Below are 22,952 nucleotides of genomic sequence, written 5' to 3' on the forward strand. Positions count from 1 at the left end.
AGGCAGAACCCCTGCCATCTGTCTATCCCCCCTTTTCCCGTTCTTCCTCTTCTCTCCATCACACCCTCCTCTCTCTCTCTTCTCCTGTCTGATCTCCTTCTAGAACTACTGCCCCCCGCCCCTCCCCCCCACTGCCCCCCACTCACCCTCTGTTTTCTGTTTGTCTGGGCTGATACTTCCCCACCTTTTATCCACCAATGGAATTCAGAAGGATCTGGAGGGGAATATGCAGTATATTCCAGGAGGAAGTGGAGGGGAATTCCAGAGCCCAGTGGCCCCACATGCCAAAGTAAAGTTCCATTAAACGTACAGTATATATTAACAGCAGGGTATTTTCTTCTTCTTCTTCTGCATGACCTGACTGTTACAGTCTGGTACACAGTGAAATCCTTCTGTTCATTTAACTTCAAATGGACCCGTTAATTGTTGTGTGATTTAGCTGTGACATCACGGAGCAAGTGAGTTAGAGGGGCTCCTGACTGTGGTGATCAGGGATTCAATGTTAAACTGGGCTTCTATCATCACCGCCATGTCACGACATGTTAATTAACCTGAGTTTTCCTCTTGACACCCTTTGTGTGTGTGTCCCCCCCAGTTTTGTGCATTTTTGTGTTTGTGTCTCAAATGTTCCCCTTTTCTTCTGCTTCACTCTGCTTAAAAAAGTATTGTTTTAGGAGCCTCCTCTCCTGAATCTCCTACTCTTTCCACTCTGCCATACATAAAGGGCTGCTTGGTGCATTCATAAATTGCATTTGAATGGAGTGATAAAAGAGCCATATTAGGCGTTTCTCTTCTAATCCTCTACTGTGCTTTGTCTGTCCCCTGTACCACAGAGGAGCTGCTCTAATTAAAGACTAATAATTGTATTGTTTTATAAAGCCTATAGAGACCAAGAGATACTGCACTTCAATCATTTGCTTTCTCCACTGTACTCTGCCGTGCTACTGAGGTCTATAATGCTGTGTGTGTGTGTGTGTGTGTGTGTGTGTGTGTGTGTGTGTGTGCGCACGTGCACGCAGTGGTATACAGTAGCAAGAGGAAGAAAAGGCCAAATCTAAATTAAAACTTTTAAGCGCCATTATTTAATTACCCTAAAGGCAGTGGATTTACAGGATCCATGGTGTGTGTGTGTGTGTGTGTTGATTGCCCATGCAAAGGGAGTGGCCAGGATTATTCTGATTTTTCAATTTACCCTTTCTGTATTTTGTGTGTGCGTGTTTGAACGAGTGTGAGACCATAGCACAACCCTAACCCTCAAAAAGCCCTATCGACTGCCCTCATAGTCCCCACCCCCAAACCCCTACCACCACCTACCCTTCGCACGCATGCACGCACACCACAGCGCCAGCAGATAAAAAGGCATTATGGTAAATTCCACTTAATGACAAATTTTTAATTTGAGGAACAGGGCCCGGTGAATGGAGCTTAATTACTGGGGCCAAAGATCCGTCTGAGAAATAACCCCCTCGACGTGCCCAACCTGCCTGATAATGGAGCTCTGCTCAGAACGCCTCAGATTAACCAACGCTGTTTATCTTCCACGGTCCCCCCCCATTCCCTCTCCCCGTATAGTAACCAAAATAACAATCATGAAAATTCTATCTGCCTCCTAGCCCCCCATTTCCCCCCCCTCCTCCCCCTTCCCACTCTCTCACCCGCCCACTGCCTAGTTTCACTCCCGCAGGAAGAAATTCATCAAAATGAAATTGAGGTCGCAACTCAGTGGTTTTATTAGAATATATTTACAAGTGGTGTGTGTTAGTGATTTTACCCTGTAGTAGAAGAAAGAGTCTGAAATGAATTGGGCCATTTACTCTATGGACGATAATTTGTGTGTGCGTGTCTGTGTTTACTGTACATGTGTGTCGCTTTAGCCATAAGAATTAAACACTTGTTGACTAAAATCCAGTGTTGAATAACGGTAGAACTTAATTCATCTCAATTGTGTCCAGCTATTGAAATGGTCTGAAGTATAGCCTGCTTGCATTAAGTACACAATAATAATAGTATTATTAATAATATATTTTTTTTCTTTTTTTGTTTTCTTCACTTATTCTTTCTATCACTCTACTCTCACTCTTTCTCTTATTTTATCAGTTGGCAGCACATATAGATTTTTAGGGGCAAGTGTCGGTGAAATGCTCTCCCTTCTCTGCAGCCAATTCAACATACTGAATCAGGTTATTGGCTATTGGGCCCCACTAATTCCTGACTACTACCAATGACGCGGGACGCACTGTGCAAATAAAATATTACTACTGCTTATTTTATTGGGCACTGATGCTTCACGACGGCCCGATTGGTGCCCCTTGCTGTGTTTTGGCCTTAAGGCTGTGGTGCTAGCCTCGCCTGAGCTATACAGTTGAATAATGTCATTAACATCACTCCAATCGATAAAGGGTTATGATTGGTTATCAGTCCCAAACTAATCTGAATGTCTTCTATGTAAATTCCATGCTGAATGAGGTTGTTGTGCAGGTTATAATGTCTTGACAACCACCATTGTTTAAACTAAGGACTCGGAGTAGTTCACCTCAAAAAACGTAAATCTCTATCGATTACACGCCCCATGAAGCCTCGAATTAGTTATTATTGTTTTTGTCACATTTCTGAGCCAATAATTTGATGACCGGAGGAAGAGTCTCCATTGAGTCCCATGTGAATGTTCTTGTGGCGTGTGATTCTAAATCTGCAAAGTCCATTTAGAAAAAGTGGTTGAAGAAGTTGACATCTCAGAGAGACATTATTCCACCAAGCCATTTAGACTTTAGAGAGCCATTTAGATGTCAGTGCCCATTCTGCTTCACCTCAAACTATTACTTTGCATTTTAACAGCAAAATAATTGACTTTTGGACAGAAACTGGTTCCACACTGGCATCAACTCTTTGCTGGCCGAGAAACAAGAACCACAATGATTCAATCAGCTACAGTTCAAGTAACAAAATAAGTCAAAAAGCTTCCATAATAATAAAAGTGAGTGAACGTCTATTGAATTGTGTTCTAATTACCTGACCAAATATTAAAGTTGTTTTGCAAATTATTGCAAATTATTAGATGGGAGCGGTGTATTGAATAACCTATTGAAGCATATTTACAGAATATATAAAACTGATAAGATTCAGAGAGCCACTTAATACACACGGCAGCACATTAACGAGCTGTAGTTTGAGCCATGCTTGAACTCGGCAATGGTTTCAACTTCAATGTTGGCTAATCTTGTACAGTAGCCATATCACATATCGGCAACGGGTTTAAATTGAATGCTCAATAATGAAGCTGTACAGAATACAAAGAAAACGTTCGCACACGGAGGGCTCCAATGCGACAGATGTGCGATGTTTTAGTTTTTATTCTACTGCTCGTCGCTCAGCACCTGCCCAGACTTGGGTTGGGGGTGTGTGCTGTGCACGTCGTTGCTCTCTTTTCCAATAATGAAGCTGTAACATTAGTTCAGAGATGACTCCTGTTCTTTAATAAACAGCATTTCCATTTAGGGTGAAATGACTTGTATACTCTACATTGACTTGCATACTGTATGTGGACATGCACTATGTGGACTTGTGCAATATGGTCACTGCATGGACTTGTGCAATATGGTCACTGCATGGACTTGTGCAATATGGTCACTGCATGGACTTGTGGAATATGGTCACTGCATGGACTTGTGCAATATGGTTTCTGGACCTAAGTCTAGCACTATGTGCAATATAGGGCTATGTGCAATATGGTCATATCTAATGTTTTTATTTATTTATTTAAATGACTACTGCTCATACCTGCATTTACTACTGCACTTATTAATGTATCCTTACTGACATGTTTGCACTTTGGTGATATGCGAAAATACTTTTCGCTGTACTGTACTTGTACTGTACATTGACAATACATTTAATCTCATCTCATACCTTTTGTTCTGCTTAAACTATGCAGTATTTCCATTGTGGAACATAAACCAGTGATATTTCTTCTTTTTATACTACTACACTATCATCTACAGCATCTATCTATGAAGGCACCAAGTCTCTGTGTGTACATTCGTCTGTAATCCACGTAATTGGAGAACCGTTCGCCCCATGACGTTGCGTGTTCCACACCCCCATATGGAGTGCAATGCCCAGTGGCGAGTCGGTCGGACCCTTGGTTGTCCAGAACCACCACAAAGGACTCAGACAAATAACACAGACAGTAGACATGACAGTTTTATCATTTATTTGCACAGCTGATCACAGCAGTGTTCTGTAGTGCACAATCACGTGACCGCAAATACAAGTCTGTCTCGAACTAGAAATATGCACTCTCTGGTCTCATGAACTTGCGAACGTTCTTACCAAGGATACTGTTCTTTGATTCTTCGTATTAAGAAACGTCCTCAACCACGGTGTAACTGTTTTGTGGAGACGTACTGCGGCAAGTCTCTGTATGTCTGTCTGTCTTCCACATAACTCGAGAACTGTTCGCCCCGCCGACTTCAAATTGGACACACGCGTTCTACACCACCACAGGGAGTGCACTGCCCGGTGTCGAGTCGGTCGGACCCACGGTTGTCCAGAACCAGCACAAACGCCTCTGCCCGGCCTCTGGCAGGGCCCCTGCCCAAGCTCCATATATGGCCTGTTCTGACATCTGCTTAGACTCCATATTTGGGCATGCCTGACAAAGAACTCCATATATGGGAATAAAGGGACACAGACATAATAACTGGGTGGGACACCTGATCACCCCCCAACGGGCACTGTTCTAGTTGATGTAATGACTTGACCTCCAGACTGTGTAAAACCGAACTGGACGTTTCTCAAGTTGAACCAGCTCTAAACCAGCCTCTTGCAGTACTAGGTCTGTGTTGGATGGAAATTAGGTAACGGTCCAGTAATGTGCTGTGTAAATTCTGATGTCTTCTGAACAAATGAATGTGCAGTTTATCTTGCTTCTTCAATAAACAATGCAAACTACAAAACGATCCCAACAAGTCATTAAGCTACCGTGATTTGAACTGTCGGGACGGAACAAACACTGTAGTTAAGCTTAACTGGAAGTGATTACCCGTTTTCTGCTTTTGATACAGATGTGCCATTAATTCAGTGTGGGATAACAAGATGCGCGCGCACACACACACACACACACACACACACACACACACACACTGAGTCTTTCTCTTTGGCCTTCTCTGGGTCGCTGACTGTTGTTCTGTACCCTGATTGGACCATGTGGTTGCTGTGCGGTTTCCAGGCCGCACCCCTGCTGTGTGGTAATTGGTGTCTCTGGTCTTGCCGCATGGCGACGGTGGTTTGATTGATAGGCCTGGCCACCTGCCCTGCCCTGCCCTGGCTGCCAACATGGTGCCGAGGTGGAGTGAGCGCGGGGGCCGGGGAGGGGGGGGGTGTCTGGTGTTCGTCATCGAGATGGTTAATCAGAGACGGAATTAAATATTTGAGGACAGAGAAAGAGTGGGTATCGTATGAACATTTGTTGGTAAGAAAAAGTGAGATAAAATACAAACGTAGTAATAGTTTTCCCATTTCATTTAGCACAATATTGCCTCCGTTGACATCAAATTAATTATTATTATATTATGTTATGTGTTTTTGCAGCAGCATTCTAAACCCTACATGGCTTGTGCTTACAACCGCCAATGCGGAAGTGCTTTTTTCAGTTTTTTGGTCAATAAAGTAGTTTTAGACCTGCAACGGAGGTGCGCCGTCTCAAGCGAACTTGAGCCACGTGAAGCACCACCGAATGAGCTAAATTGAGCGAGTTGCTCTGCCGAACGTTGTGAAGTTCAATTGAGCCGACACAGTGGAGTTGCGACTCGATAGGCACACAATAGAAAATTATGTTCTGGTTAGAGAGTTTGCCCCGACTGCCACTCAAAGTGGCTACTGGCCAATCACAGCGCGTCCTTGCACAAGCCGTATAGGTTTTCGAATGACGTATTTTTTGCAACTTTGTTTAAGGTTCGATTCCAGGCTCCTCCTAGCAAAGTGTTGAAGTGTCCTTGAGACACTGACTAAACCCTGCCCTAACTGCTCCCCATGGTTTCATCCGCCATCGGTGTGTGAATGGGTGAATGTGAAGTATATTGTAATGTAAAGCGCTTTGGAGAAAGGCGCTATATGTCTGCAGTCCAAACATTTACTTGTGGAGCATTGTATCTACCGTGCGGCCTCCTCATTTCCCTTCAGCTTTCTCATGAAATACAACAAACAAAACAACTGAATATTTGAGATTTTATGCGTGTCGGTAAACCACACACCCATACTTTTCTGTAAAACCAGTACCTTTTTACCCTAGCGTCCGTGTGTCACTGGCACTGCACGTGAACCCAAGCATCCCTATTCTGTGCATGTCGTAACAGGCAAACATGTAGTACTAATTCCTACAAGGACAAGTTGTACCATAACAAGAGCTGTCCCACCTAAACAATTCACCCTTTGTCAAGTCCCGCCCGTGGTTGTGCCCCTCTTCGCACCCATTGGTTTCGTGGTTGGACAAAAATCGTCTCTCTCCATCCACTACCATTGAAATAACATGTTTTTCAGTTTCTTCATATTGATATTCTGTGCACTCATTTCTTATTTTAAACTTAGTGTCAGTAAAAAGGAGGTCACAGATGCAGCATGGTGACAGGGCATATCATGTTTGTTTTTAGTTTGTTATAGCAAATTCAACAGAAACAGAAAGATCCTGCTGGTTAGACAGTCGGGAACCAATCAGAAGGCTGACAAATGGTGAATTCCTCCTCACTGCTCTCTGGGGTATTGTAGACCAGGTTCCCAAACCTTTTACCCCGTGACCCAAAACAGAAATGAGATATATGCCCGGGACCCAACCTAGTGAAAATGGCAGATCTACAAGCTCACAACGAGGAATGCAACAGGTTGCAGAGGACCGTTAAAACAGCAGCTAAAATCATCGGCAGCACAGAACTACCTAGTCTCCACAACATCTACACCACTCGTTGTATGAAAAAAGCCCACAACATCATTAAAGACACCAGCCATCCCGCAAATACCCTGTTCCAACTACTCCCTTCCAAAAAACGCTACCAGAGCATCAAATCTCGCACCACCCGTCTCAGTAACAGTTTCTTCCCCCAGGCAGTCAGGCTGCTGAACAGCTGACCTTGAACTGTATGCACTGTATTGTCACTTCACTTTGCACTTTTTTGTGTTTTTGTATTTTTCTTTGCACTATAGAGGTTTGTTTATGTCCTGTGTATTTACGACTGAGAGTGCTCTGAGCAAAATCATTTTCATTGTATTTATATATATATAAATAGGGTAATATAAAATATATAATATATAATATAATGAGGGTTGGGCACAAGGTGTGCATGACACGAAAATAAATAAACAATCAATCAATCAAATATATATACATATGACAAATAAACCTGAACCTGAGATTTGTCTTTTATTTCTTCATGAAATTACTGGGAAAATCTTTCAATTTGAGTTTTTATTTTTAATTCATGAAATGTTTAGCTTTTTTGAAAATGTTTTGAAATAATAATGATTAAAAACCAAATGTAGGAAACAAAAACTATAAGGGGACCCATAATAATGTGTCCGCGACCCACAAATGGGTCCCGACCCACAGTGTTGTAGTAGACAACCTCTGATACTTCTCACCTGACATTTCGCCACTTAACAACCTATACGAGTTAGTAGTGCCGCGACAAAGAACGCCATCCCCAACCGTCTTCCTGTCTGTTGGAACGCCGGCCAAGCCAGAGGCACTGTGGACAGTGTGGAGGAATGGAACCCGTGTCTTCACGTCTTAATGATTCCACCTACAGTAGTGTGTAGTGTAGGTTCATTAGCTGAGTTAATGAGAACTTTTTTTTTAACAGTGCTTAGATGATGACACTTTTATACTTGGTTTGGGACTGGACCTGGATTTCAGTGTCTGTGGTCCATCCATGGTCCATCTTCATCTCATCTTCCTGACTCATCTTCCTCACTGCTTTGCTGCCATGTTTTAACACCCTGTGCCCGATGTTTCTGGATCACAAAAGAGCAGAGAAAAGCCACCGTTTTTGTGTTGGTGAGCGTCAAGTGATTTAGCCCGCCTTTCGGTGTGTTTAACCTCGGAAATGGCCAGGCTGTTGGGCTGCAAGAGTGTCAGTGTTGATACAAAAGGAAACACTTTTTTACGCGCACGGCCACGGGCACAGGCTACGCACACCCGCCCACCCTCGCCATTGTCATGTATAGCGCTGCTAATCCGGCCGTGTCGTTTCAGTATCAAACCTAACCTCCATTTGGGAGGCCGGCCCTTCTTCTGCTCCGTGTGTGTGTGTGTGTGTGTGTGTGCGCGTGTGTGTTTGTGTGTTAATGGGCCCAGTCAACATTGTGGTACAATGGGCGGGCTGGCTTGGGATGACTGTTTAAGCGTTGAGACAGCGAGAGAGAGAGAGAGAGAGAGAGAGAGAGAGGAGTAGAAATCAGGAGGTCTACACCAAGGCTTTGATGTTGCTGGGTCAGGGAGGAGTAACGCTTGCCTTGTACTTTATACGCACGCACACACACACACACACACACACACACACACACACACACACACACACATGCTGCTCTCCTAGGCAACTGGTAAATGGTTACACTTGAGGGTTGTTGTCAGGGGAAACTGCCACATTGAGGGAGGTGTGTGCGCGCGTTTGTGTGTGTGTGTGTGTGTGTGTGCGTGTGCGTGCGTGCGTAATGCGCATGTGCTTCTTCGTTGGGTTATCAGACGTCAACCACCCTGTCTGGTCCCTGTCCCCTGAGCAGGTTGTTGTTCATAGTTCCACTCATATTCCCTACTACTGTGTGTGCGCGCGCGTGTGTGTGTGTGTGTGTGTGTGTGTGACCCCAGGAGAACTGGGTGTTCATGGTTCATTAGCCACACGTACACTTCCGTTCTGTTCTCACTGGTGGAAGGGACAGACGCAGGGCGCTCTCTCTCTCTCTCTCTCTCTGACACACACACACACACACACACACCTCTGAATGTTTTGTTTTGTACTGTTGTGCCGCCTCTGACAAACTGGCATCCCGCCACCTCTCCTTCTCCCGCTCGTCTTCTATTAATTAGTGCACCTATGAGACAGACAGGTAGCATCTGTCACCAACCCGCCCTCATTCCTTTACTCCCCTGCTCTCTCTCTCTCTCTCTCTCTCTCTCTCTCTCTCTCTATCTCTATCTCTATCTCTATCTCTATCTCTATCTCCCTCTCTTCCCTCGCTCTCCACCACCATCATTGTACTGGTCTCCTCCAGCCTACTGAGTGATGATGTGATTATTAATGTGGGATCAAATTCATCTATAGTCCATCCATATTCAACAAACTTGGCTAGAAATGGAAGTTGCATTGTGGAATTGGTTTCTTGGTAAAGAACTGTAGTGAAGTCTACATGGGTGTCTACTACTTCTTTCTTATTATTATATTTTCCCTCGCACAACATTCCCTTATTAGGGAATGTTTACTAATTCATGACACTCTTGACTAGATGTAAATTGGCCTTAGATCAGTTTGAGCAGTTGAGACAAATAGCCATCTAAACAAGACTCAATGCATCCCGATGTGACTCATTGTGAGCTTGTAGACCAGTAAGACGCGCAAACGCGGGAAGCGAACGCAGCTCGTACATATATAAGTTAAGTTATTTTTAAGTTTTTAACTTAGCCATAACCATATAAGGAGTCCCCAAAGCAGCTATACGTCCAAATTTGGAGTGTGTTGCATCAATCACAAACAAATCACTCAGCTCCATATATGGGCACAAAGGGGGGACACACACACAGACAGACAGACAGACAGACATGATCTGCTAGGTCTCATAGTAAGTGCTCACTGCATTCGCAATCAGCTATTTTCAAAACATGTTTGATAACTTGAAATGGGACATTCTCCATAATGAGTACTTTTGTACTTTTATACTCATTTTTATACATTTAGAATTCTGGACTTTAACTTGTAACCGAGTATTTCTGCTAAAACCTCATAATGCAGACTGACTCCAGGCTCTGCTAAAACCTCATAATGCAGACTGACTCCAGGCTCTGCTAAAACCCCATAATGCAGACTGACTCAGGCTCTGATAAAACCTCATAATGCAGACTGACTCCAGGCTCTGCTAAAACCTCATAATGCAGACTGACTCCAGGCTCTGCTAAAACCTCATAATGCAGACTGACTCCAGGCTCTGCTAAAACCTCATAATGCAGACTGACTCCAGGCTCTGCTAAAACCTCATAATGCAGACTGACTCCAGGCTCTGCTAAAACCTCATAATGCAGACTGACTCCAGGCTCTGCTAAAACCTCATAATGCAGACTCCAGGCTCTGCTAAAACCTCATAATGCAGACTGACTCCAGGCTTTGCTAAAACCTCATAATGCAGACTGACTCCAGGCTCTGCTAAAACCTCATAATGCAGACTGACTCCAGGCTCTGCTAAAACCTCATAATGCAGACTCCAGGCTCTGCTAAAACCTCATAATGCAGACTGACTCCAGGCTTTGCTAAAACCTCATAATGCAGACTGACTCCAGGCTCTGCTAAAACCTCATAATGCAGACTGACTCCAGGCTCTGCTAAAACCTCATAATGCAGACTGACTCCAGGCTCTGCTAAAACCTCATAATGCAGACTGACTCAGGCTCTGCTAAAACCTCATAATGCAGACTGACTCCAGGCTCTGATAAAACCTCATAATGCAGACTGACTCAGGCTCTGCTAAAACCTCATAATGCAGACTGACTCCAGGCTCTGCTAAAACCTCATAATGCAGACTCCAGGCTCTGCTAAAACCTCATAATGCAGACTGACTCCAGGCTCTGCTAAAACCTCATAATGCAGACTGACTCCAGGCTCTGCTAAAACCTCATAATGCAGACTGACTCCAGGCTCTGCTAAAACCTCATAATGCAGACTGACTCCAGGCTCTGCCAGGGCTTGGATTTGAACGGGAGCGTCAAGGTCGATTAGCATACTTTCACCCGGCCTACAGACAGACAACAGACATTCGGACTTCCCACTCCTCCCTTCCTCCCCTCTTCCCCATGTGTTTGATTCCTGGGCCGTGACAAAGAGGTTCACCCTTTATCCGTGTGTGTGTGTGACTGTGTGTGTGTGTGTGTGTGTGTGTGTGTGTGTGTGTGTGTGTGTGTGGGTGATATGGGGGCCCTTAGATTAAGGGAAAGCTTCCTGTTCTTTATGTGGGAGCAGTCCCCATGGGAGACGCTTTGGGAATGACTTTCGTCAAAGTCTCTGACGCCTCCTCCGTACACGCACACTCATGCACATGCACGTCAAGCTTCCCATTGACTGGACAAGACGTGAGTTGGTGTGTAGTTGTGTAACTCTACTAACTGAGCACACACACACACACACACACACACACACACACACACGTAAGACCCCCAGTCAGATCACAGTAGGTGAGTGCTGGCTGGCTGCACACAGTAACATCCATGAGTGTTGTTCTTTTAACACTGAGAGTGTATAAATGGAACCAACAGGTCCATTTGGTTAAATTTGTAGAGTTACTTACAATTACCGGTAAATTAACACTTTTTTAATATATGTATTTCATCAGATACTACCACAACTGCTTAAGGCACCCTCCTTTGTGATACACACACACACACACACACACACACACACACACACACACACACACACACACACACACACACCACACAGTTTATTGCTTATAATGTAAAAGCAAGATACCTACTACATGCAATCAGCTCATGCCAGTAAAACATGCAGTAAACCACTGAAAATGAATGTTTGAACCCTGTCACGTGTCATGTAGATCCACATTACATGTAGTGGCAGTGGGAACGATGCAAGTTGGGAATGCATGCCCCACCTGCTCATTCATGGCTATACCCTATACCCGGTGTACTTATGTATCTTTGCGAATATCAGTCACACGCAGGTTATAATTATTCTTTGAAAAATTACATTGTGATTGGCACATCCATATGTATACAAAAAGGACCACTTCACCACTTTTCAACCTATCTTCAAAAATATGGCGCAATTTTTTTCTACCCGGTCTGTGTCCCATAGGACTGCTGTGGGCAGTTCAGAAACCGTCCTCCAGTCATCATCATCGATGGGGAATTACAAGCAACTGCAGGCTTTCTAGTCCTGAAAGTTGCAATGCGAAAATGGAAGCCATCGTTCTCACGATAATGAAAATCGAAACATTTTTGTAAAAAAAATCTTGTTTAAAAAGAAATCTTCTTAATGATGATGGACGGTTTCTAAACTGCCCACAGCCCTCCTATGAGACACAGACTGAGTAGAAAAAAAATCGTGCCATTTTATCATGATTATTAGTGAGGACCTATTATATGAAGATGGGTTGAAAAGTGGTGAAGTGGTCCTTTAATTGTCTAAATGAGTTCCAGTTTATGTTCTATTTTTTTGACATTCTCATCAGCTTTTTCTCTCCTAGTCACATTCAAACGGCCCAACAAAGTGTTGGACATCACAATCATAATGAAAATGTAAAAGAGCCTTTGTGCTTTACATTTAGACCTGAGGCCGATTCTAAAAAGAAAAAAACTTGTTTCTATAGCAGTGGTTTTCAAACTATTTCATGTCAAGGACCCCTAAATATATGTAATTGGCCGCAGACCCCCATCTCAAAATATGTATTTTTCAGCCAGGGACCTCCCAGATGGCAAAGATTTGGATAAAAAAAAACGTTCGCTTTGAAGAATAGGCTATTATATTCAAAAAATTGCACTCATTTTCATGATTAAAAAATAAATAGCAGATCTATTTTAGATCTGCTATTTTTCAATAGCTAAAGTATAACGTAATGCTTAAAACAACTCCTGAATGGGTTAAAACCTATAAAAGTCCTGCTGAGGCTTTATTAATGCTTGATTTATTAAAGGGGAATACCAGTCACTTAATGCTTGAATTATTAAAGGGGAATACCAGTCACTTAGAGCTGATGTGTGGAAATAAGAGAGGTCCCACCCTTCTGTGTTGCCTAGAACCGGAGCCGTTATGGGGGGTCATGTGATCAGTAACGTATGGTTGCTCTGCTCTCTGGCATTGATGCGCATGCAGCTACAATGGGGATTTTACCTCCAGCTGAAAATATACACAAACAAGAGATTATATAAGATTTATATGAATGCATATGAATTATCACATACCCGTATGTTTATTATTTATTCACAAGTCACAAAATAGCATTTTATCATTATCATTTATCATTTTTGAACAAAAGTGGATTTTTCTGATAGTGAGGGTGGGGGGGGGGGGGGGGGGGGTCGAGGAATCATGTTGGCCGAGAAGTGTAGCTGGCCAGCTTCACTTTTGTTGTTACGCATGCCATTCATTGAACTGTAAAAAGTGTCCGTTTTCCACTCTTTGGTTCCTTTGCTCCCAGATAAAGTCTCTTCGGTTGTGAATTTTACAACATCATCCATAGCAAGCATGTGTTTGCCAAAGGTTTTCATCCATTGACATGTTGAGTTTTGACAATGGGCAGGTAGGGGGACGGTCCTTTAGTGTGTGTGTGTGTGTGTGCGTGCGTGTGTGCGGTGCATATATATCAACAGTCATTTTCAGCGAGTGGGCGGCAAAGTATAAATTAGGCTTGAAAGCTGCACAGAATAGCGATAAGTGTCTGACTCTGGATAGAGAGAGGCAATGCAACAGTGAGCGGAATACAGGAGGAAAGGAGAGTGTAATGTTTGATTATGGCTCAAGGCTGTGTTTTTCTGTTTGTCCAAAGGCTAAAGACTGTCAACCTGCTAATCGCAGCAGTTGATGCGTGGGTGTCTGTATACTGTGTGTGTGTGTGTGTGTGTGTGTGTGTGTGTGTGTGTGCGTGTGTGTGTGTGTGTGTGTGTGTGGGGGTACTGGGTAGCATGTCGGTGTGTGAGTCATGGGTATCAGCACTAAATGTATGTTGGGTACACATCTGTGTGTGCGTGCATGTACACGTGAGGTTTGTTGTTGTCAGTTACAGTTCCGTGGGCCTGAGGAGAATTCAGCGCGTTCCCTCAGGACGCTGTTAGTGCCACTCATACAGATGTGCTGCTACTGTGACAGCGGCGTGTGTGTGTATTTTTATACGTACTGTATGGTGTGGATGGGCATGTCTCGCATGTGTGTCTCAGAGGAAATGGTGAATTTTCTTCTCTGAGCCTGCGTTTTTTTAAGTTGTTTTCTCCTTTTCTCTAGCCTCTAATAGCAAACATATAGATGTTAATCTGAGCTAATCCATGGTCATGTCCTTGGTCCTTTTCAGCTTTTTATGCGACCTCCCGTTCATAATTCATAAGGTTTAAATGGGGACACAGCATCACGTCGAACATCAACGTTTCGGGCAAACATTTTAGAAAAGCCCAAAATGTAGTTACTGTCATTTAACCAGTTCTGGAGGGAACATTTACCCAAAATAACAGTTTTGTCAATCAGCTATTTTTTGGCAAATAGATTTGTAGATGGGAAAAAAGCGGTCCAAGTACATTTGTAACTCAGGACTGTTTCACACAGAGTTTAAAGCTCCTTAGACTCCTTACACACTTTGTTTGTGATTAATTCACCAAAAGCAGTAGTGTGACAACAGACAAGGATGGTCAGGTGCAGATCCTGAAGAGATACTACTATAAAAACAGACATTGCCCCAGGATGTTATCTTAATATCTTCTAATGTCTTCCTTTTCCAGATGGTGGAAACAGCAGTGGTGATGATGGTGGAGGTGGTGGTGGTGGTGGAGGAGTCAGCTGGTCAGTGTCTAACAGAGATAGAGAGGTAGGTGGGGAGTAACAGTACTATAGGACACTTTGTTCCTTTTTGGGCTACTACTGTATGTGGTACAGCATAATGCCTCATGGTTGTTGGGCTCAAAACTTATTTTTACTTGATTATTTCAATTGCACAAATTTCACACTGTTTTGTTAATCAGAGTTTGCATCACTCATATAAAAAGTGAAATCCTCTGGGTTACCTGGAGAGTATACAAATGGAACCAAATGGACCTTTACTGATCCATTTGGTCACATTTGTACACTCCCGGAGTAGGTCAGCATTTGCTGTGTGTAATGGTGCATTAATTGTTTCCCTTAGGCACATATCTGTAACAGAGAGGGCGGCAGAAGGCTGCTGGGAAGCCGTGGGCCCAGCCGATACTTTGCTGACAAGAAGGTCACCTGTCACAACTGCAACAAGACGGGACATCTCTCTAAGAACTGCCCTACACCCAAGGTTCAGCACGCACGCACAGTCGCACACACTCTAAGAACTGCCCTACACCCAAGGTTCAACACGCACGCACGTACACGCACGCACACACACACACACACACACACACACACTAAGAACTTCCCCACACCCAAGGTTCAACACACACGCACGCACACTGTAAGAACTGCCCCACACCCAAGGTTCAACACGCACGCACGTACACGCACACACACACACACACACACACTAAGAACTTCCCCACACCCAAGGTTCAACACACACGCACGCACACACTGTAAGAACTGCCCCACACCCAAGGTTCAACACGCACGCACGCACACACTCTAAGAACTGCCCCACACCCAAGGTTCAAGGTGTGAGTGATTTGTTGCAAAAAAGATGAGACCAAGGCACTCTTGTGGAAAGGTTAAAAAACCTAGAATAAACATACGTGTCGTGGAAAAACTGTTTTGCAGGCTTTTTAACTTTAATTAGTTTTGCATCAATTCTGTCACCCAGTCGTACCAAAGAGCACCTTGTTTGAGCTTTTCACTCGAGCCAAACGGATGCCACTCCTTCCTCTCTCTTTTTTCTACATTGTATTTATTTGTGTTGACAGTCTTTATTGTGTGTGTGTGTGTGTGTGTGTGTGTGTGTGTGTGTGTGTGTGTGTGTGTGTGTGTGTGTGTGTGTGTGTGTGTGTGTGTGCGTAGGTGATACCCTGCTACCTGTGTGGCACCCCAGGCCACCGTTCGTACGACTGTCCCGGTAAGCACTGCAACAACTGCGGTCAGCCGGGCCATCTGTTTGACTCGTGCTCCGAGAGGGCTTACTGGTTCAAACAGTGTCACCGCTGTGGCGTCACCGGACACTTCCTGGATGTGAGTAGCACATTGATTGTTTTGGTTTGTTTATTACAGTGGTTTCCCAAAAAAAAGGACCCCCAAATTGACACTTATTAACTCGCGGATCCCCCAATTTAATAGATACAGCCCCGCCTAAGACAGGACCCCCCATACGACAGGACCCCCCATAAGAGAAGGGTTTTACGGCTCTAGAAGTTATTCACAACCCATTTAATTTCAAGGACCCCCAGTTTGACATGCATTAGTCTACGAACCCCCATTTAATGGCATTTCTATCTCTGAGACCCCCAATTTATATTGTAAAATCAATGTTAATCCATTTGGTTCCATTTGTAAGGGTTCATTTGGTTCCAAACTATAATTTAGCTGGGGACCCCTTGGAACTCCCTCAAGGACCCCTGGGGGTCCCCGGACCCCACTTTGGGAACCACTGATCTATGACATATCTATGACGTAGGACTCCCACATTAGAGGACAATTTCAACCCCATCAGAGCCTCATTGACTTCCGTCACAAAATGAAAGTTAATTATTTAAATAAAATATGTCCGCTGCATTGACCTTGGCAGCTGTGCGCGACAAATTTGGCGCTGATCAGTCCAGTGGCTTGTGGGATTAGCCCCGCACAGCTAAACACACACACACACATCTATAGATAGCTCGCCTCCTACTGAGTCACGCTAGTTTATAGTCACTTTTGTGGTTTTTCATTAATTTGCCAATTTATGTAAATATTTCAAAATGGCCGAAGGAAGGAGGATTAACAGTTGAAGAGCCTTGTCTACTATCACAAAAATTAATTATTTTCTTCTTTCCCCTGCAACTCCCTGTCCTCCCTATGTATTCTTGAAAATGAGAGACCAAGGGTCAGCTCACGCTGCTGTTCACATTAATTGATACACTTCAGCAATTACAGCTTTAGTTATGTCTCTGCCATGCTACATATTCCAGCTGTCTACGTGTGTGTGTGTGTGTGTGTGTGTGTGTGTGTGTGTGTGTGTGTGCGTGTGCGTGTGTGCACGCGTGACTGTGTGTGTGTGTGTGTGTGTGTGTGTGTGTGTGCGTGCGTGTGCTGAAGGGTGAATCTAATGACCATCAATGACAATTATCTCACCGCAACGTTCATTATCCTGCCCATTTGCACTAATGCCAAGGAATAGAAACTGTGTGTGTGTGTGTGTAATGTGTGTGTGTGTGTGTGTGTGTTTTTTTTTAATCATTCCCTCATATCATTCTGTCTGTCTGTCTGTCTCTCTCTCACTCTCTCTCTCACTCTCTCTCTCTCCCTCTCTCTCTCTCTCTCTCTCTCTCTCTCTCTCTCTCACTCTCTCTCTCACTCTCTCACTCTCTCTCTCACTCTCTCTCTCCCTCTCTCACTCTCCCCTCTCTCTCTCTCTTTCTCTCTCTCTCTCTCCCTCTCCCTCTCTCTCCCTGTCAGTCAGTCATGTACTGTGCTCTATGTAATGGATGAGTAACCAGGTGAACACTAGAGGGGAGACCAGGACACACGCAGTCTCATTTCTCTCTCTTTCTTTCTTTCTTTCTTACTCTCTCTCTCTCTCTCTCTGTTATTTCTTCCACAGAGCATCCTTGCATGCATCTTTTTCTTCACGCTTCTTCAATTGTTGTTTTTTCACTTTTCCACCAATATACATTACAAACGTTGTTTTGTAATTATCCTTTTTTTGTCTGTGCATTCTCAATGTTCTACTTTATATTGTGTGTGTTGGTGTGCATGTGTCAGTGAGAGAGAGAGAGAGAGTCAGGTCTCTGTCCCATGGGTCTTTCTGTGTCTCTCATTAAAGACAGACGGTTGACGGAGCGCGAGTGTGTCGCCCGCCTCGCCTGTCGCCCTCGACAACAACCCACTACTCCAGTGCTCTGGAGGGAGAGGGGAGGCAGGGGGAGAGAGAGAGAGAGAGGGGGTGGGGGGGGGGGGGGGGGGGGGTTGGGTGTCCAAAAAGATAAGATATGTTTGGGAGAGAGAGAAGGGGAAGGTACAGACAGACACAAGCAGAAGTGTTGAAATATCAAAATTAATATTTGTTTCTGAAATGCTGCGGTTGAACTGTTCCATAGAACTGCTGACTTGATATCAGAACGGTTTGATGTTTAGATATTTCTGTATCAACTGCGAGACAGCGGCTAGATTGGTGTTGCACGCAAATACTATTGTGTAATACTGTTCCATTGCCTGCATGAATTCTCTCTCTCTCTCTCTCGCGCTCTCTCCTTCTCCCTCCTTCTCCCTCCCTTTTGCTCTCTCAGTAGGTGTGTAAGTAGATAAATGTCGTTGCCTGCAGCGACTGCGGCATTTTCAATTTCCCAGTGGGAAGTGACGACGGCTGGGGAAGGATGTCAACGCTTAGGGAACACCGTGGAGACAAGCCCCAGGGATAATGCTTTAGCCACACCAGGACAGAACCAGTGACTAACCCATTTAGACCTGAGATCACATACAAAATGACTTCTAAATCATGAATCCGTTTCTATATTGGTGGTTCTCAAACTGTTTCATGTCAAGGACCCCAAAAATTACATGAAATTGGCCGCCGACCCCCATCTAAAAATATGTTGTTCCACGGACCCCCCCCCCCCCCCCCCCCAGAAGCAAATTTTTACATTAATAACTTTCGCTCTGAAAGAATATATTATATTCACAGATTTTCACCACATTTTCAAGATTATTCAATAGATAAAGTATAACTCAATCCTTAAAACACAAAAGGGGTTCCCGTCCTGAATGGGCTAACTGGCTGACTGAATTACTGGGTGACTGACTGACTCACTGACTGACTGACTGACTGAATAAATGACTGTCTGCCTGGCTGAATAAAACACTTGACTGACTGATGGGAGGGGGGGATGGGGTGTACAGGTGAAGTGAGAAAACGAAAAAGATAGTGACTCGAGGGTCAGGCAGGCAACCATAAGTGGACTTATTAATTCTCTCCTCTTGTGCTCCATTTATAACCCTCGCCATCTCCTGTCTGACTGGTTCCGTTTTCATTTCTCTCTCTCTCTCTCTCTCTCTCTCTCTCTCTCTCTCTCTCTCTCTCTCATCTCTATCTATGTAACTCCACTCTTCCTCGCTCTGTGATAAGAATCAGTTCTCTCAGCGTTAACTAATGGTTTCCCTCATTGTGTCTCTTCTAGACTTCAGTAGAGGTGCACGCATGCACACACACACACACACACACACACACACACACACACACACACACACACACAACACAGAGAAAATAATGGCATTGTTGTGTTCTCAAACGTCTTTTTGTCTCAGTTCAACCCTAGACAATGGACAATCTTGTCCCTCTCTCTTTACTCTGGTTTACAATGGAAACAAGTTTTGGCTTTTTGTGACACTATCCATGTTGGTGCTTTCAAAGGAGATATATTGCTTTTGATTGTATGTCAATAAAGTGTGTTATTATTTTCACGCTGTTTGTGTCCCAGTGCTCTGTTAAGTGTGCATTGCGTATGTATTCCTATCTGTGTCTAACAAATCTGTTTTTGTGTTTCCAGGCATGTCCAGAGATATGGAGGCAGTACCACATCACGGTGAGTGAGACACTTCACAGTCTTAGTCTTTACTTTAAACTTTAAAGTGATATTGAAATTTGTTAGAACCTTGGTTTGTAGGGCCATGATATAGTACAATTAATGTTGACTATCTTTATCTGGTCCTATCGGCGTTCCTATCGGCGTTCCTATCGGCGTTCCCACGAATCACACTTTTAGACAGATATTATATGTTTTGTGTAGACTCCAGAGTTGATATTTTGGCCTGAGCGTGGCACTAGAGGCAAGGTCATGGGCTTATTCAAATGGTCAAGGTTCTGCTCAGAGCGTTTTATGGCAATCCAGCCTTTAGATTTTAAGATGGCAGTCTGATTCCAACTCAGATCCTGGCCTTTAAAAGGAACAAATGGTTTGTGCACCAACATGCTGAAGCTGAACCGATAGGCACCCATTGTCTCGTCCTTTGTTCACGTACTGTAGATCACTGGGGCATCAGTCGCCCTCATCGCCCAGGACCAAGTTCTTTGTTCTTTCTATTAGTAACGCCCGACACCCAAGACGAAGTTTTATCCAAAAGACGAAGTTTATCGATATGAAAACCGATCGCATCGCTCCACAGCATAGGAGAGCCTGTTGCGCAATCCTCGATGTTGCGCAACAGTGAGACGTCATCGCCCCCCCCCCCCCCCCCTGTTTAGCCAACGACAACGAAAATCTTAAAACGTTAATAACTATCATCCCGTCTAATTGTGTTAGACGGCCCTCCGCTGTCCAGTCGCTAGCCGCGATAGATTTATTCTTACCTCCCGTTGTTGTCGATGGCCTTATCTAGCTGCTACAGCCACATCTGGAACAACATCCGGTCTTATCTAGCTGCTACAGCCACATCCGGAACAACATCCGGTCCTTATCTAGCTGCTACAGCCACATCCGGAACAACATCCGGTTTTATCTAGCTGCTACAGCCACATCCGGAACAACATCCGGTCTTATCTAGCTGCTACAGCCACATCCGGAACAACATCCGGTCCTTATCTAGCTGCTACAGCCACATCCGGAACAACATCCGGTCTTATCTAGCTGCTACAGCCACATCCGGAACAACATCCGGTCCTTATCTAGCTGCTACAGCCACATCCGGAACAACATCCGGTTTTATCTAGCTGCTACAGCCACATCCGGAACAACATCCGGTCCTTATCTAGCTGCTACAGCCACATCCGGAACAACATCCAGTCCGTCGGTAAAAATGCTCTGTTGCTATAAATCGACCGGGTGCTATAATTTAATGGATTAAATAACCCCGGGCAATTAAGATAATATCTTTGAATTATGTCATACCCACGGTTCTACCAAAGTTCAGCATTGGTTTCAGCATCCATTTGAACATGGTGCATAGACTTTGAATTTCTTCCGCTGTGAATATAATTCCCCATACCATGATGCACATGTAGGTATCAAGACAATGTAATGCGCATGGATCTACAATATTATAGTTGTACATAATTAGGAGATAATCTAATTGTCGGTGAAAAGTCGGTGAAAGTCAATGAGTTGAAATTTGGTCAGTGTAACAAATACAATAGTTTGGAGGAGGCTGCAGTTGTATTGTGTTTTTGGATGAAGCATTTAGCACAAAGTACACAAGGGCCCTAATGCAGGAGGGATTTTCTTTCAAGTTTTCTGCACTGTGGTCGCTGAACAAATCTATTGTAGCCCATAAACGTATGAATGGAAATTGTCATTCTGTGACCTCATTACAGCTTTGATGCTTGCCATGCATTCTCACTTCGTGAGACTTCTTATTTTTATATACAGTATGTACTTACATCAGTTTTATGGGTGCAGTCTATAAATTATTAATAAGACATGACACCAATATACAGTATACTGTAGCTTTTTTTCTGGTAACTAGAAAAGATCACTAATAAAATGTTTTTACGGAACAGTGATTCATCCTGCATATTCATCTGAATAAGATTTGCCGAGATAAAATGCCTCAAAGAATTTTTTGATGCGCAACCCTTTTAATGTTATCATTTTCATTTTACAATGTTATTTAACACATTTGGACACATCCTGGTACATTTAGATGTCATTAGGCATCACAGCATACTCAGCTAAGAGTATTAAACAATTCTTCCTGTCTCTTTGCTCAGGAGGCGTGCAGAAAAGCTTCATGCTCTATCTGTAGGGACCTAGCTTCATGCTCTATCTGTAGGGACCTAGCTTCATGCTCTATCTGTAGGGACCTAGCTTCATGCTCTATCTGTAGGGACCTAGCTTCATGCTCTATCTGTAGGGACCTAGCTTCATGCTCTATCTGTAGGGACCTAGCTTCATGCTCTATCTGTAGGGACCTAGCTTCATGCTCTATCTGTAGGGACCTAGCTTCATGCTCTATCTGTATAGGGACCTAGCTTCATGCTCTATCTGTAGGGACCTAGCTTCATGCTCTATCTGTAGGGACCTAGCTTCATGCTCTATCTGTAGGGACCTAGCTTCATGCTCTATCTGTAGGGACCTAGCTTCATGCTCTATCTGTAGGGACCTAGCTTCATGCTCTGTCTGTAGGGACCTAGCTTCATGCTCTATCTGTATAGGGACCTAGCTTCATGCTCTATCTGTAGGGACCTAGCTTCATGCTCTATCTGTAGGGACCTAGCTTCATGCTCTATCTGTAGGGACCTAGCTTCATGCTCTATCTGTATAGGGACCTAGCTTCATGCTCTATCTGTAGGGACCTAGCTTCATGCTCTATCTGTAGGGACCTAGCTTCATGCTCTATCTGTATAGGGACCTAGCTTCATGCTCTATCTGTAGGGACCTAGCTTCGCACTAATCTCAGCACTGGCGGGATATTTGCTTAGTGCCTGTACATAGTTGGAGTTCGCCAACAAACTATGAATGTACTAAATGTAAAAAAAAAAAATCTCATTGGCTGACGTCCAGTTGGCTTTCTCATTGGCTAAACCGTATGTACTGTATGTGCACACCGCAAATATGTCCGGGCGGAAACGAACAACTCTTTTCTTTCAGAATACCAGGTCAGAATGTCCTCAATATTAGCAATTCATCTGTGATAAAGGTGGATGGTTTATGACTCTCTTGAGTAGTAACCTTGGTAGTCTGTATTTCTGAAGCTAACCAGTGTGAAGGATTGTGGTGAGCAACATACTGTAGTCTAGTCTAGCATTAAAAGAAGTGATGCGATGTTGATCATAACTAATCACCATGAAGCACAGGACTGGGGAGAATTAAGTTGAACGGGGAAAATAAAGCACACTTATCATTTAATGGGAAATTGGAGGAAGGGACTTAAACCAGCGTGATCCTCAAAGACGGGAGAGCCCAG

General features: G+C 44.0%; 1 protein-coding gene across 2 annotated transcripts in view; it reads left to right on the forward strand.

The window, feature by feature from the left end:
• The window catches only part of zcchc7 (zinc finger, CCHC domain containing 7), a 60,824-nt gene that overhangs the window by 19,476 nt on the left and 18,396 nt on the right, over positions 1–22,952 (forward strand). For both annotated transcript variants that reach the window (XM_080760554.1, XM_080760555.1), the window contains exons 4-7: positions 14,693–14,778; positions 15,094–15,231; positions 15,924–16,091; positions 19,601–19,636. In XM_080760554.1, coding sequence (XP_080616680.1) covers positions 14,693–14,778; positions 15,094–15,231; positions 15,924–16,091; positions 19,601–19,636 — 428 coding nt within the window. The remainder of the gene's footprint in view (positions 1–14,692; positions 14,779–15,093; positions 15,232–15,923; positions 16,092–19,600; positions 19,637–22,952) is intronic.

The sequence above is a fragment of the Protomyctophum bolini genome (genome assembly GCF_963924005.1).
Source record: "Protomyctophum bolini genome assembly, chromosome: 3".
In the NCBI taxonomy this organism is placed as follows: Eukaryota; Metazoa; Chordata; class Actinopteri; order Myctophiformes; family Myctophidae; genus Protomyctophum; species Protomyctophum bolini.